The sequence below is a fragment of the Palaemon carinicauda genome, chromosome 35 (assembly GCF_036898095.1).
Source record: "Palaemon carinicauda isolate YSFRI2023 chromosome 35, ASM3689809v2, whole genome shotgun sequence".
Classification (NCBI taxonomy): domain Eukaryota; kingdom Metazoa; phylum Arthropoda; class Malacostraca; order Decapoda; family Palaemonidae; genus Palaemon; species Palaemon carinicauda.
In genome coordinates this window covers 26,091,960-26,109,459 of record NC_090759.1, presented here as the reverse complement: position 1 = coordinate 26,109,459, position 17,500 = coordinate 26,091,960, and the positions used below count along the sequence as shown (strand labels likewise).

General features: G+C 36.3%; 1 protein-coding gene across 1 annotated transcript in view; it reads right to left on the bottom strand.

Annotated features, from left to right (window-relative positions):
- LOC137627664 (plexin-B-like) overlaps positions 1-14,525 on the bottom strand; it is a 54,711-nt gene extending 40,186 nt beyond the window's left edge. The window contains exons 1-3 of the mRNA XM_068358845.1: positions 14,391-14,525; positions 4,676-5,043; positions 2,755-3,432 (exon numbers count right to left, since the gene is read on the bottom strand). Of these exons, the coding sequence (XP_068214946.1) occupies positions 2,755-3,432; positions 4,676-4,990 (993 nt within the window). The 5' untranslated portion in view covers positions 4,991-5,043; positions 14,391-14,525. The remainder of the gene's footprint in view (positions 1-2,754; positions 3,433-4,675; positions 5,044-14,390) is intronic.
- Positions 14,526-17,500: the final 2,975 nt, after the last annotated feature.

Below are 17,500 nucleotides of genomic sequence, written 5' to 3'. Positions count from 1 at the left end.
TAGAAAATAGTTCAGAATTCATCAAGGAGACAAAACAGGCAAAAATTACTGAAACTTCACACATACCTACGTACACATGTACTCTATTGAGTTAAAATATCTTCCATATTTTTATAGGGTATCAACAAATAATCTTATACTTTTGCCCCTATTATTACCATACACTAAAATCGCAATCAATCCAAAACTACTCATAATTTATGAGAACATGAGTCATAATATATATTTAACATCCAATTACTAAAAGTTACATCATAATTGATAACACGATTTTTTTTCTTATAACTTTGGCGGAAAAAAAAAGTGAACCCAATACAAAGTAACAATTATTTCCAGGCAAAACATTAAAACATTGGAACAAAGCAAGAGGAGCCTCGACAACTGGACAGTGTCCAAATTCATAATATTGTAATGCCAGAGGGACTAACAGCCCAGAGTCGGAGTAATTTTGAACAGGAGAGGACAGTTTAGCAATATAGGGAGGACCGGGAAGGGAGAGGGGGGGGTGAGATGGGAATGGAGGGCCAATCTGGCACCAGAGAGAGAGAGAGAGAGAGAGAGAGAGAGCGGATTAGCCGCGAGGGTGAAGTGGTAGGGTAGGGGGGAGGGGGATGGATGAGCATTGCTTCTACACACTGTGGGGGTCCATCCAGAGTCCAGACAAAGTTTTGGGGAGAGCGACAGATGTGGCCGACTGATTGGAGTCGAACCAGGTGCGTCCAGCATCACTGCATATCAACACGGGCATCAAAATAACAAAAAGCCGTCTCGAATGAAATGACAGATTTTCTATACTATATAGGGGTGTGTGTATATGAGAGAGAGAGAGAGAGAGAGAGAGAGAGAGAGAGAGAGATTAATACGTTTTTATTGTGAAGTGCCTCAAGTTTCTTAGTTAACACGATCGTTTAATATTGGTTATAAAAGAAAAAAGTACGACTTTGATATGGTAGAAATTATATAATCTAGATTAAGAGAGAGAGAGAGAGAGAGAGAGAGAGAGAGAGAGAGAATTGTAATACTCATCTTTCTCAGTTTTTCTTTACATATCCCCCCTAATTTAGCGGGCTGCTGAACTTTAGCTCATCTGGAGGATAAAAGCACAAGTATAAAAACTAGCCGTATTGAAAATCTCTCTCCTCTCTCTCTCTCTCTCTCTCTCTCTCGCTCTCTCTACCATAGAAGTAATATTTTTTTTTCATTTGATATATCCAATATTAATCCAAATATTAAACGGTAGTTTTAACTAAGAAACGTGAGATACTGCAAAATAAAAGCCTATTAATCTCTCTCTCTCTCTCTCTCTCTCTCTCTCTCTCTCTATATATATATATATATATATATAGAAGTAATATTTTTTTCATTTGAAATATCTATATAAATCCAAATATTAAACGGTAGTATTAACTAAAAAACCTGAGACTCCACAAAAAAGCATATTATCTCTCTCTCTCTCTCCTCTCTCTCCTCTCTCTCCTCTCTCTCTCTCTCTCTATTAACAAGTCCAACCAGATTCCATCGGGCCAATAACCGTCTTTTCTTCTCCATGTACCTTGAGAATTTAATTCAGATAAGCCCATTAAGATCATCTCTATATAAATGGAGACCCACGGCTGACTAATCCTTGCAATATGCTATTCACAGGACCCCTATCCTTCAACCCTGAACTGGTTTCCTAGGTAATGATCCTTAAGAATCCTCCCAGGCCCAGGTAGTGGATAGATTCATGATGAGGATTCTTTAGAAGACTTTAGTGATGGAGATAAGCTGGTTGACTAAACATCCTCTGGATGCAACGGCATAACAAAAAAGGGGAGGGAGGAGAACCAATAATAAATAATAATAATAAATAATAATAATAATAATAATAATAATAATAATAATAATAATAAAATTTTCATTGACAAACATACATAATTGATAAAAGGCAAAGGATAAAAATGTTTACTTTAAATGTAATAGTAAAAGAGAAAAATTCTTAAACTACAAAGCAAGTCATGAATAAAAAAATAAAAATTATGTAATCCTAATCGGCCCCTTAACAGCCCCCCCCCCCCAAAAAAAAAAAAAAAAAAAAAAACTCTAGGCTTGATGGCTAAATAAAGAAGTTTTGGCTTCAAATCGTGTTAGAGTAGATGATGTTCTTAATTCATATTAGAGGAGACTATCGGATAAGCATAATGAAGCTTTATCTGCCATGGCTTTCTTTATCTTCTCTAGGGGTTTTGAACTTTGTTTTTATTAATTTGTTTAGTCAACCGAAAGACATGGGTCTTGATCTGTAACACGAGCACACATATAGACAAAAAAAAAAAAACCCGAGTTTAAGAAACTATACGCTACAAACATGAAAATCATTGCAAAGTATAACAAAGGTCTTTCTCACTTAAGCAAGCCTTATTTTTCTGTAGTTATTATTATTATTATTATTATTATTATTATTATTATTATTATTATTACAACAAAAGTCTTTCTCACTTAAGCAAGCCTTATTTTTCTGTAATTATTATTATTATTACTAGCCAAGCTACAACCCTAGTTGGAAAATCAAGATGCTATAAGCCCCGGGGCTCCAATGGGAAAAATAGCCCAGTGAGGAAAGGAAATTAGGAAATAAATAAACGATGAGAACAAATTAACAATAAATCATTCTAACAACAGTAACAACTTTTCTTTGTACTATACAATTCCCAGAAAGTACAATGGCCTTTATTTGTATAAAACCGGTGAAAAAAATGTTTTCTAAATACTCACCATATCAATCCTCGGCGTTGGGCATTGACCGAAAATAGCTTCGTCTCCCTCCATGCCCGCGTCCAAATCATCCATACCCGTAGGTAAAGTGGCACTCGCCAAAGACGAGGATGCCACCGCTGGCATGGCCGGTTTATTGGGACAATGTGGGGCGTACATGCAAGCGGATCCACACCAGGTACACCGATACCTGGGGTGCCTCGTGACGCACAGGGAGCAATCTTGGTGCCCTCTGTGCGAACCCAGGACTCCGCATTTATACAGCGTCAGGGGTCGGGCGTCTACTACGTGCTCTCTGTTCCAAACGAGTGTGACACGTGCCTCGTACTCTCCTTCCGTGGATTCGTACCGATACACCGTAGGCTCGCATAGGACCTTCTGCACCCTCCTGTGGAAGAGGCGACTGGTGATGGTGGTGGAGAGGGTGCCACTTCCCCCGCCCTCGCCTTCTTCGCCCGATTCTTCCTCGTCGGGGACGACTCGCGCGCCAACCAACATGGTGGCGCCTTCGATGCTTACGACGCACTGGAAACCCAACTGGCCTCTCCTTGGCACGGGCAAGTTCTCCACCAACAGATGCAGTTCGGATTTAGCTCCATCAGCCGCTAACAATTGGCTCTGGCCGGACCAAAATTTTGGACAAAACCCAGTGCCGTGGGAGGCTAGTTGAGCTGGGTTCTGTGAATAAAAATACAAAACATCAGTTAAAGGAAAAATAAAAATAAAAATACAAAAATATCAGGTAAAGGAAAAATAAAACCGCAAGGATATTAGAATGAATAAAATCGAAAAATGCAACTCACTGCTACATCTTATAAAAGTAAATAAATATATTTACTAGAACGTTTTCATAGCATGAACTTTCATAGTACATATTTAGGATTTCAATGTTCACTACCTTTTATCTAAATGTTGGGGAAGAACCTCTTAGGATATATATATTTTCCGACAACGAACAACAGTATTTGAATTAAGGTAGAGTTTTCTCAATAACTAAATCTGAAACATATAGCTTGACAAATAGCTATGGCCTATTTATTTCTCCACACACAATACTTAAGTAGTAAATATGTCTGGTTTCAGCTCCAGTTTCATCAGATTGGATGCTCACTAGAACGTAAGCCGGGGAAGCCCAACCCCAACTGTGGTGCCAAACAACAGCAGTGGCCTGCCCAGTAAACAGCCTAAGTCACGGTCCCGGGCTGAGATCGATCTGCTGCCATGCTAATGCTAGGCGAAAACGTTACCTGTACTATCTAGGAGGCTAGTGACACGAGTTTATTCCATTTTAGCAAGCTACAGAATTGCAAGAGATTGAAACACATTGTTTATGATCAGTTTAAATTTAAAATGTTAATTTCTCCAAATTGTACGTATTCCAGACTCTATTACACTAATCATCATCATCTCATCCTACGCCTATTGACGCAAAGGGCCTCCGTTAGATTTCGCCAGTCTCTGTCTTGAGGTTTTAATTCAGTACTTCTCCGTTCATCATCATCTACATCGCACTTCATAGTCCTCACTTTATTACTTCATTGTAATTTCAAAAATATAGTATGGTAAAAGTATCTAATTTTTACAAAAGGAAAGGTAAGCAAAGATTTAACCCTACGATTTGTTAAAAGATCCTTATTTTGGTAATAAAATTCTTCCCTAAAATAGAAATCTTAAAATTAATAAAATTCGTCCATAAAAATGATAATTAATCAAATTCTCCTGAAAAATGAAAAATCTTAAAATTAATAAAATTCTCCCATGAAATAAAAACTTTAAAATAAAAAAAAAATTCCCATAAAATAACTTAAAATTAATAAAACTCTTTCATAAAATAAAAAGCTTAAAATTAACTAATTCTCCATCAAAATAAAAATCTTAAAAATTAATTTATAAATATGCTTACGACAACATCGCCACTTACGTTTTCTCCAGAGATGATGGTCATTCTGCAAGAGGAAGTATTGTGCGTACAGGTGTTCTCATAAATGCACCAGTTACAGGCCCAGTCACTCCTGACGCAGGTGCCGCAGGTGTTGTGCCTGCTGCAGTCGTAGAAGGCGAAGTTCCGAGAGACAAAGTCCTTGTTGGTCTCGCTCGACCTCACGGCTAGGGGCACCAGGACGTGGTCCCGATGGGTGGCTATGGGCGGGCGGTGGGAGTGCGGGGGAGTCATGCAACGGAGGCCACTAGGGGTCATGAGGGCGTCTTCGGGGGGCGCGGAGCCCCCAACACGCATTGGTATTTTGCGCCCACGGGCAGCTCCGGTAGGGTACGGATTGTAAGCTGGACCTGGAAAGAAGGGACAAAATGGATAAATTTAATGATTTCTATTTTTTTTTATAATAGAAATGACAGCATGCAAGTAATCTCTCTCTCTCTCTCTCTCTCTCTCCTCCTCTCTCTCTCTCTCTCTCTCTCTCTCTTTTATATTTAGACGTATTTTTTTCTTGCTGTCGTCTTTGTGCACGAGGAGAGAGGAGAGAGAGAGAGAGAGAGACTTGCGCGCCAGAACTTCATGTATTTATTCATTCGCTATGCAAGAAGGTAAAACCGCTTGGGAGAGAGTGCAAGATATTACAGGGGCATTAAAGCAGAACCTTTTTCGCCAAGGCGTCTTACCATGCATCGAAACAAATAAGATAGTAAAGGAAGAAGAAGAAGAAGAAGAAGAAGAAGAAGGAGAAGAAGGAACATTGCATCATTTAAAAAAAAACATGCAACCGTATCAAGAATAAGATTGCTGCCAGAATATGTCATTGAAATAATGGAATTAGTAAAGCCGAAATGCAAACTTTATTAATTTTCAGATTGCTGAAATGTGAGTTTAAAGCAGAGATATAAACTTTTCATTAATTTTTCAAACATCTTTTGAAGATATTCCTCATATAACTATAAATTTACTCTTTACGGAATACGCTTGTTTTACAATCATGATTTCGAGTACTTCGCTAGGAAACTAAAAAGTAATATTTACCAAAAGCCATTGAAGATATATATATTTTAGCGACAGCGTGTGGGCAGATGTGATATGACGTCGAGACTTGCAGCTTTCCATTTGCTACTCAACGATTTGTTGCCCATTTTCTTCAATTTATAATTACTTTACAAGAAAGGAAATCAAACTGAAAAGCTGCTTACGTACTTCGAATTGTAACTAACATTTAGCCAGTTTTGTTTTGTTCATTCATAATGTTTAAGATTTAAAGGTCTCTCAAGAATGACAGAGGCCAGGGACAGTGACATTGCCCTATCGAGCAAGACAATGCCCTAGAGACTGACCATATATGCATATGATCAGCGCCCAAGCCTCCTCTCCACCCAAGCTAGAACCAAGGAGGGCCAAGCAGTGGCTGCTGATGACTCGGCAGACAGACCTATAGGCTCCCCCAAAACCCCCATCCTTAGCTCACAAAAAGGATGGTGAGATTGCAGCGACAAAAGAAACTAATGAGCTTGAGCGGGACTTTAACCCCAGATTTGCGTTCACCAGTCAGGGACGTTACCACATCGGCCACCACAACACTACTGGAAACATGTTTTTTGCGTAAGTATACAATTAACCAAACAGCAGTGATAGTTATTGTATTCACATAAAGTCGTAACGGCACAAAATTCCACTTGCCACTAAAATAAACTTAATATGGTCAACATAAAAAAAAGGCAGAACTGACTAACTAGATGTACGAATGGTGCAATTATACGATACTGTCTTGGGTTAGAGTTCTCTTGCTTGAGGATACACTCGGGCACACTATTCTGTCTTATTTCTCTTCCTCAAAGTTTTTATAGTTTATATAAGAAATATTGATTTTAATGATGTTACTCTTCTTAAAATCTTATTTTCCCTTGTTTCCTTTCCTTACTGACCTATTATTCCTGTTGGAGCCCCTGGCCTTATAGCATCCTGTTTTTCTAACTAGGGTTGTAGGTTAGCAAGTAATAATGATAATAACAATAACAATAACAACAATAATAATAATAATAATAATAATAATAATAATAATAGGGACCTTGATTGAATTTAAATACAGCGTTATACATTATATATAATGTGCTCATGTTCGAGTCTCATTTAGTGGGATTATTTATTTGGGAACCAATATGTCAACTGCTTTATTAAAAAAAAACAAAAAAAACTTTAGACTACGTAATATTATTCATCTTCAATGCACAATGACAACACAAAAGCACGCAGTTTTTCCCTATTCTAACGTTTTTTTAATATTGAAATTACAATTAACGTTACAGCATGAAACCACACAATGAGAGAGAGAGAGAGAGAGAGAGAGAGAGAGAGAGAGAGAGAGAGAGAGACTTGCGCGCCAGAACTTCATGTATTTATTCATTCGCTATGCAAGAAGGTAAAACCGCTTGGGTGAGAGTGCAAGATATTACAGGCACATTAAAGCAGAGCCTTTTTCGCCAAGGCGTCTTACCATGCATCGAAACAAATAAGATAGTAAAGGAAGAAGAAGAAGAAGGTGAAGGAACATTGCATCATTTATGTTACTTATTATATTACTTATAAACTCAAGGGCATTAAGTGTTAGGACAAGCAAGTAGCCGGGGAGCAATAGTTGGGTCTGGACCGGTGCAAAAGCTAATTTTTTTTCTCTTTTTTTTTTTTTGTGATTATAAAGTGCAAGAGATTCTATTTGTCATTTCTAAAGGGGGGAGGCAGTGGTATAATCAACATATTCTTATCTAATCCACGGTCATAGTAAACAAAACCTTAAGCAGATGGAAGAGAATTTAAAATCTGATATTATTATTATTATTATTATTATTATTATTATTATTATTATTATTTGCTAAGCTACAACCCCACTTGGAAAAGCAGGATGCTATACGCCCAGGGGCTCATACAGGGAAAAATAGCCCAGTGAGGAAAGGGAAAAAGGAAAAATAAAAATATATTACGAACAGTTCCAACATTAAAATTAATATTTCATATATAAACTATAAAAGCTTCAACAAAACAAGAGGAAGAGAAAGAAGATGGAACAGTGTGCCTGAGTGTCCCCTCAAGCAAGAGAAGAAAGAAAAAAAGCAGGAAGTACGTGAAAAGTCACATGAATGCTTGTGTAATTTTATATAATATTGAGAAACAGTAAGTTAGCTATAATAACACATGCACATAAGACACTGGCCTCAAAAGCAAGAGGAGACACGGAAAGATAAGTGATTTTCTAAAGGCCTTTGTGAATATTGATCGAAAGCTGAATAACGAAATATTTATCAAATAAAAAAAATCATTAAGGTGGTTACATTCAAAGCGGAAAAGATAAGATACTTAATTTATGAGGAGAAATTAAAATTACACGTGCACACCCACAATCTATATCTATATATATATTATATATATATATAATATATATATATATATATATATATATATATATATATATATATATATATTACCATTTTAATCAATACATTTATTACCATTATCCTTATTCTTTACAAAAGCATTTTGCTATGGATGTTGCCTAAACTAAAGTCTTTATGTAAGAAAAAAAAATACACATAGTAATTATAAAATATAAAATGTCATAAATGTTCATATATAATGCACGTCTCAAGCCTGTGACTGAACGTGTACATTGTACATCGTACATGTGCTTAAAAAATTCAAGATATGTACACTGAGATTAGACGAGAAAAATCTATTGCAAAATCTAAAGGGCTATGCTGTTATAAAAAAAAAACTTGACATCTCTATCACAATTTATGTATTTATAAATTTCTTCATTCGTCAATATCATATTCTTCGGTGTCCCAATCTAAAGTGGTTCCACTTGAAAATATAATGTTACGAATATTTTGTCAAAAACATAAAGAAAATGAAGAAATACGAAAAATGGAAGAGAGCTTCCATCATGTTCCGGGAATCTTCATCTTTTTTCAACTAAATAAATAAATAAAAAGAAGAATAAATAAAAAGAAGAATAAATAAAAAGAAGAATAAATAAAAAAAGGATAAATAAAAAGAAGGATAAATAAAAAGAAGGATAAATAAAAAGAAGGATAAATAAAAAAGGATAAATAAAAAAGAAGGATATATAAAAATGATTTTACTGTTCTTCACGCCCCAACGTTGTGACGCTAGAAACTTCTACATGTCGATCAAAGAGGAGGAAAAAAACAGACAAAAAACATTAGGAATCCTTTCATAACCAAATGGAAAAAATGAACAAAAAGATATTCATCTATTTATAGAATTCTCCGCTCTCTCTTTCTCCTTTTTCCCCTACGAGCTACATCACCAGTCCTTCAATCCATCAGCAAAGTAATGCTAGTACTCTCTCTCTCTCTCTCTCTCTCTCTCTCTCTCTCTCTCTCTCTCTCTCTCTCTCTCTCGGCCAAGATAGTCCCAGACCACTTCTTGTCAAGCTGCTGCCGCGGGAATCGATACTTGAGACATTACGACAAAATTGGCACCATTTGTCAAGGGCCGAGCGAAACATTTCATGGATTGAGCCGCCCCCCCCCCCCCCCCCAAAAAAAAAAAAATAACCATCTGTCTATTTCTATCCCATATTTGGCGCCGCTACATCCCCTTAGAAGAAGACCACGACGCTACAGGATTCGAAACCGATAAATAGTAAAATCTTTTCAAACCATCAACTGCATCAGCGCAACTTTCAAATTCCATGAAATTCATTCAAAGCTGACTGGAAAAAGATAAAATTTTAGGTACGGATCAGTGTGACATTCTGGAACCTCAAAAGGATATGGAATCTCGCACTATGCAAAGCGAGCTGTCCTTACTCGTTCTACTGTACATGTACAGAGCCAATGACATTTCTTTGCTCGCTCCCTCTTTTGAGAAAACGGACTTCTACTCTTGAAATTGCGGGTATGGAAGACGACAAAGATTACTGCCGTATAATGATGGTCTAAATCATAAACTAACGTTGATGAGAAAAAGCTATTCCAGTACAAGACACTAGTATATAATTTTTTTAAAGGATAAATTTATCTAAAAGGTGATTTTATCTAAATGGCCTTAATATTGACAGTTGAAAGAATTAGCAAAGTCTTTTTGATTACGTAAAATCACGAAGGGAGAGAATTACAGGACATTTGCAAAGTTATAATTCTTAAATCATTAATTTGTGTCACATTTCTACAAATCCTCCAGTAAATGATAAACTATTTCAGAGAAAGATTTCTAACTTCTTTAGTGTAAAATCTTATCGAAATCTGCATATTCATGGGTCTATGTCCTCAATAAGCTAAAATGAGGATTAAAAGAGTAAGTTTCATATATGTACAGTTGGAAACATGAATTCCTGGCACACACCACTCTCATGAATTGCACCCTGTCACAGCTTTACAGCTCTGCAAGTAACCAAACAGATAGTGTAGGGGAAATGGGTCAAGTGGTGGGCGTGACTATTCACAAGTACTCGTAGCGCAGTAAGGGTGTTAAAGGGTGCATTTCCTCAGAGCGGGGTGTGTCAGGAATTCCATTTCCAACTGTACGTGTACATACAAGCAGCTGAATGTATATTTGTACATAGTTTAAGGTACGTTTGAATGTACAAGTACATATGTGATGTTACACGAAGTATCAAGAACATTTGACTATTGTTATTTAAAATCATTTAGGGTAGAAGACATGCAGACGAAAAAGCGAGTCGCAAATCAAAATTTATTTTTCAATTCACAACACGACCAGGTAACCCGTCTTGTAGAGAATATTTCCTTTGCTTTATAATACTAGGTAAAAGGAAAGGCAGAGAAAACGTGTCAATGTATTTATATAAATACATCACACACCAAACGCTGCAAGAATCACAAAGGAAACAGTTCAAACATAGAAAAGAAAGTTTTTTTTTTCTTATCAGAAATAAAACTAGAAAATCGGTGCTTTAGAAGACACGCACACGTGAGAAATGCTCACGCATTTAAGCATTTCATCATCAGGAAAACGCATTGAGAGAGAGAGAGAGAGAGAGAGAGAGAGAGAGAGAGAGAGAGATCAACATTCCATAAATAAAGTTAGAAAAAAAATGAATGTACACCTCGAATAAATAGCTCTGGAATTAGCAAGGTCATATGGATTAAGTTATCCATCCTAATGCCTATAAATAAAAAAATAATTTGAAACATTGATAAATGTTCAAAATGAAGATTCAATCTTTTTCACAGATCCCTTTTGTAAAAATTCTCTGTTATTATCATTACAATCTAAGCTACAGCCCTATTTGGACAAGCATGAAGCTACAAGCACAAGGGCTCTAACAGGGAAAATAGCCCAGTGAGGAAAGGAAATAATTAAACATAGAATAGTGTGCCCGAGTGTACTCTCATGCAAGAGAACTATAACCCGAGACAGTGGGAGGCCATGGTACAGAGGCTAACAGCATATATCAGGACTAGAAAACAATAGTTTGATTTACGAGTTTCTTTCTAAAAGACGAGCTACTTACCAGAGCTAAGGAGTCTTTTCTACTCTTACCAGGTGGAAAGTAGTCACTGGATAAGTACAAAGCAATAGAATTGTCAGGCGTACGAGGAATGAGGAGAATGTGTAAAGAACAAGCCAGACTATTCGGTATATGTGTAGGCAATGGGAAAAAAAAGCCGTAACCAGAAAGTCAAAAGACCCAACTCTCTAACCGTAGTATCTCAACTCCTACAAGGTAAATCAAAAGTCCGCACATTTTCTCGAATTTTTAAATTATATAATAAATTCTCAAAATTTTCGACTAAATCTGTATTTTTATTTTTCTCTAATTTTCCGAACAAAATCATGCATGTACCAAAAAGTAAAAAGGCACATAAATGTATGCTTAAGGAGATATACAGAAATAAATAATCTTATAAAATTAAGGAACAATTAACCATGGCCAATTAAAAATAAAACTTTATAAAACTTAATAAAAGGAAGAGATGTATAAAAAAAATCCTGAAAAACAGGAAAAATCAAAGGGAAAACAAATGTAGACGACCGAATAAAGCTTGGCTGGTGTTTACAGTAGATGTCTGTAGGCAGTCAGACCACGGAATGAACATTAACACGAAAGAAATATGGATATTGTTAAGGAACAGCGCACAATTTCAGCGGCAAAATCCCCCCTTAAACATTCGAGGAACCGAGGGACTTCCGTGGCGATATTCCAAATCGCTTCTTCTCGGTTTGCTTATTTCTATGGAGAGAGAGAGAGAGAGAGAGAGAGAGAGAGAGAGAGAGAGAGAGAGACTGGTCTATTTGTAAACAAGCATCACAGTAACAATAGTCATCTATACAGAAATACAAAATTCTATTAAATAATTGAATGTTATGTCAACTAAGGGCATCGGCGCAGAGAGGGAAAGAAATCAGGAAAAAAATTCCAGTAATTAAGCGAAGCACCATAAGGGGAATAAAAACTTAACAAGTTACCATGGTATATCTAACCTTATTAATTAACAGTTATCTAACTAACCGTTATAGCATCAATGTACACAGGTCGATCTATGTACAGAATACCCAATGAAAAGTTTTAGTAAGGTAGGGTGAAACATTTCCTAGTCTGGGCACCATAATTCATAGGCGCTTATTTTGAAAGTACTAATCTTTTATGTCATTACCTATTTCTCTCCCTCCAATCCCGGCTACCAACCTACACTACAGCCTACTGACCACCAGATACAATGTTTCGCTCCTAGTCCAAGATGGTTACAGGATATTTCTACAAAGCGAAAAATTATCGCTTTTTTATTTTTAGAGGGATAGAAACCTGGAGAGAGAGAGAGAGAGAGAGAGAGAGAGAGAGAGAGAGAGAAGCATGTTCTAGCCCCAGCCATGGGCTCACTCCTATCCCTCTAAATTGGTCAGTTTTTCAGGGAATCATCTCAAGTTTTGCATGATTTAGCCATTTCTATTCAAATATCACCTCGTGGATAGACATTGCATTATACCCACCAAAACTACTCTCTCTTACGCTTCCTTCTTCCTTACAGATGGAATTTTGGTTATACACGTTCCAGAAGAGAGAGAGAGAGAGAGAGAGAGAGAGAGAGAGAGAGATCCCGTTCAGTTGATGGTAACCTTTCCGTTTTCTGCAAGTCTTGAGGAAAGTTTGCTGAACCCATAACCTTATACCACACTGACTACAAGAAGACTGGCTATTGACTTTACTAATTAAGTTAACAGAGGCCTTATAGCTTCTTTTTTTCTTACAGAAACTAGCCCCAGTCTTTTCCACTAATAGGGATTGAACCCTTAATCTCATGCTAAAAAAGGAGCCTGGACCCCACTAATCAAGGAACCTACCCCCAACTAATATAAAATTACACACAGACACACACACATATACACACATATATATACACAAATATATATATATATATATATATATATATATCAGTAATTTGTGATGTTAAACTAATCTATATAACCCCTGGAAAGAAGTTCCTTGTGGTAACCCTTAAAGCTTCTTACGGATGTAACGGTCCTCCTTCGTGGATTCATAAATAGTTAAAATGCCTGTATAAACTGGGTGTCAACCGGATGAAGATGAAATAAATGTTTGAAATCTATGGTGATATCGTGAGAGAGAGAGAGAGAGAGAGAGAGAGAGAGAGAGAAAGAAGCTAAATATTAATAAAGAATAAACTTCGTAAACATAAAATAAATAGAATTTCGTTTTACTACAGCATACTTCAGCAACTGTATACAAATTCTATATAAGAAGGCTAAATCCATCGAAAACTTTGGCTCAACCCAGAAATATGTCTACCATAAGCAAAGGCCTTAAATATTTCTTTATTGAAACGAAATAAGAAAAAAAAAAAAGATGAAACAACACCAACACGTCATTGAAATCCTATGGTATCGGCTATCCCCTTCATCACAAAAGTCTTAACTCTCTTATATATATATATATATATAATATTATATATAATATATATATATATTATATATATATATATATATATATATATATATATAAATATGTCAGACCTCCGAGAATTAAGAGACTGTTAGAACCAAAACGTTTATAGAATAACGTCCATGACTGGTGAACGCCAGACTGGTGTTCGAGTCCCGCTCAAGCTAGTTAGTTTCTTTTGTCGCTGCAACCTCACCATCCTTGTGAGTTAAGGATGGGTGGTTTGGGAGAGCCTACAGATCTATCTGCTATCATCAGCAGCCATTGCCTGGCCCTTTTTACTCCTAGCTTGGGTGGAGAGGGGGCTGGGGCGCTGATCATACGTATACAGTATATAGTCAGTCTCTAGGGAATTGTCCTGCTTGATAGGGCAATGTCACTGTCCCTTGTCTCTGCCATTCATGAGTAGCTTTTAAGCCCAGTGGTTCCCAACCTTTTTTCTGTCATTTCCCCCCGGCACCCAGTTCAACCATCCAGATTTCCCCCTTCATGCCCTGCCCAGCTCTCATGCCCACTCACCTGCCTCAGAAATGGGCATGACACCCCAATATAATGTCAGTGAGAACTGATATGATCATATCACAATTGAATGGCTAACAACAAATTGCCGCACGTACTATGAGGACATTTTCCGCTTGTTTTAGTTAGTAGGTAGTGTAATTATTTTCCCACTGGAAGCTTCAAATTTCCCCCCAGGGGGAAATTTCCCCCAGGTTGGGAACCACTGCTTTAAACATTGTAGAAACTTACCGTGGCATCGTGGTCGATGGGCAAGCGATCGGGGAGAATCATCTCAAAGTCTATGCATTGTTGGCCGGATCCGAAACTCAGCCACCGAGGAGATGAGAAGGTGGCCTTTTGGCAGGCATTCTGGACTGTACACCTGGAATGAGCAAAACAAGAAAATTAGATGGATGTCTTGAAAAAAAAAAAAAAAATCCTGAAATTGACGTTCAAAACAATTCTTATCTTTGAACAAATGTTTTTATGTTGAACAGGCTGACACAAGTCTTTTTTTTTTATAATTCATATATGACATATTTGTTTTGATGATTTTACGGTTTTAGAATGATTATTGTTGATTTTTTCTCATCCTTTATTTATTTCCTTATTTCCTTTCCTCACTGAGCTATTTTTCCCTGTTGAAGCCCTTGGGCTTATAGCATCTTGCTTTTCCAAATAGGGTTATGTAGCTTGGCTAATAATAATAATAATAATAATAATAATAATAATAATAATAATAATAAATACGCAAATAAATTACGAATGTTGTTCAAGACTTTGCAGTCTTCATATAGATGATAGAATTCATTGTATCAATAAATCATAATGAATTTATTCATTAAAAAGGGGGGCGTTTAGCAGAATTTATTCCCGATCATTACAAATGCTTTACAAAAATTCTAACTTTGCACTTTATGTTCCAATAACCCCCTAAAAAAAATAAGTGAAATATATAATTGTTACTTATCTCATGATCAAATTAAATACGAGTGATTAAGTAACCACGAACTTTCATCGTAGGAAGGAATAAAAATTCCCTTGAATTATGAGTGTTTATTTATAATAAAAAAGCATACTTTGTAAATAAACAACCAATAGTTTAAAAAAAAAAAAAGTTTATCCTGGTGAATTAAATACTTTCTCTGGATAGAATTTACAAAATGAATACTTTACTGAATTAGTTTAACTTTAAAACTGTCTGTCAACAGTTCGTCAAGGCAAGTTAAAAAAAAGCCATATTTTGATGCAACCACATCAAATATCGATCACCACTTAAAGTTTTTCAGATGTAGTTGATGAACTCCCAGCTACAGACACTAAATAAAAAAAATCATACATGGCCATTTCATGTATTACTCCCGATTATTTGATTTTTATCACGGAGGCCAGTGGAATAGGCAATACAAAGAGAAAGCGATGGAAAGTGCGAATTCAGTAATATAAAAGCAACTAGAGGGGCACTCGGTAGACCTCATACCTCCGTCGCGGTAGCTTATTTCTCGACCTTTTACTGAACCTTAACCTTGACCTTTGACCTTAAAACGTATTATTTGACGTGGATTTTCGTACACTCAAATATGAAACAAATTTGAAGTCTCTGTGACAAGGATGTCCAAACTTATGGATGATTACCTGATATGGACGTTTTGCTCGTCCGTGACATTGGCCTTTGACCTTCCAAAATTTAATCACTTCCAGCTCCTTACATAACAGTTTAAAATCTCTACAAAATCCATTACTTTACGATTAAAACTGTTGCCGGAATTTGACCTTTTGCTTGACCTTGACCATGGACTCGCCCTTAATATGTATGATTTGGCGTGGATTTTCATACAACCAAATATGAACCAAGTTTGAAGCCTGTGACAACTATGTCCAAACTTGTGGCTGATTACTTTGCTTGTACGTGACCTTGACCTTTGACCTTCCAAAATTTAATAATTTCCAGCTTTTTACACGAGTTAATCCCTGCTAGTTTCATTACTCTACGATTAAAATTGTGGTCAGGAAGGTGCTCACTAACAAATACAAACAATCAGACGGTGAAACATAACATAATTCCAACTTCGTTGGCGAAGGTAATAATAGGCCTCTTAGTGAAAGCTGGAGTAAAGGAAAATGTGGTTAAGACTTTGAGGAATAATGAACCATTTATTCCAAGGTTAAGACTTAGAGGAATAATGAACCATTTATTCCACAAGGTTAAGACTTAGAGGAATAATGAACCATTTATTCCACAAGGTTAAGACTTAGAGGAATAATGAACCATTTATTCTAAGGTTAAGACTTTGAGGAATAATGAACCATTTATTCCAAGGTTAAGACTTTGAGGTATAATGAACCATTTATTCCAAGGTTAAGGCTTTGAGGAATAATGAACCATTTATTCCAAGGTTAAGACTTTGAGGTATAATGAACCATTTATTCCAAGGTTAAGACTTTGAGGAATAATGAACCATTTATTCCAAGGTTAAGACTTTGAGGTATAATGAACCATTTATTCCAAGGTTAAGGCTTTGAGGAATAATGAACCATTTATTCCAAGGTTAAGACTTTGAGGTATAATGAACCATTTATTCCAAGGTTAAGGCTTTGAGGAATAATGAACCATTTATTCCAAGGTTAAGACTTTGAGGTATAATGAACCATTTATTCCAAGGTTAAGACTTTGAGGTATAATGAACCATTTATTCCAAGGTTAAGGCTTTGAGGAATAATGAACCATTTATTCCAAGGTTAAGACTTTGAGGAATAATGAACCATTCATTCCAAGGTTAAGGCTTTGAGGAATAATGAACCATTCATTCCAAGGTTAAGACTTTGAGGAATAATGAACCATTCATTCCAAGGTTAAGGCTTTGAGGAATAATGAACCATTCATTCCAAGGTTAAGACTTTGAGGAATAATGAACCATTCATTCCAAGGTTAAGACTTTGAGGAATAATGAACCATTCATTCCAAGGTTAAGGCTTTGAGGAATAATGAACCATTCATTCCAAGGTTAAGACTTTGAGGAATAATGAACCATTCATTCCAAGGTTAAGACTTTGAGGAATAATGAACCATTCATTCCAAGGTTAAGACTTTGAGGAATAATGAACCATTCATTCCAAGGTTAAGGCTTTGAGGAATAATAAACCATTCATTCCAAGGTTAAGACTTTGAGGAATAATGAACCATTCATTCCAAGGTTAAGGCTTTGAGGAATAATGAACCATTCATTCCAAGGTTAAGACTTTGAGGAATAATGAACCATTTATTCCAAGGTTAAGGCTTTGAGGAATAATGAACCATTCATTCCAAGGTTAAGACTTTGAGGAATAATGAACCATTTATTCCAAGGTTAAGGCTTTGA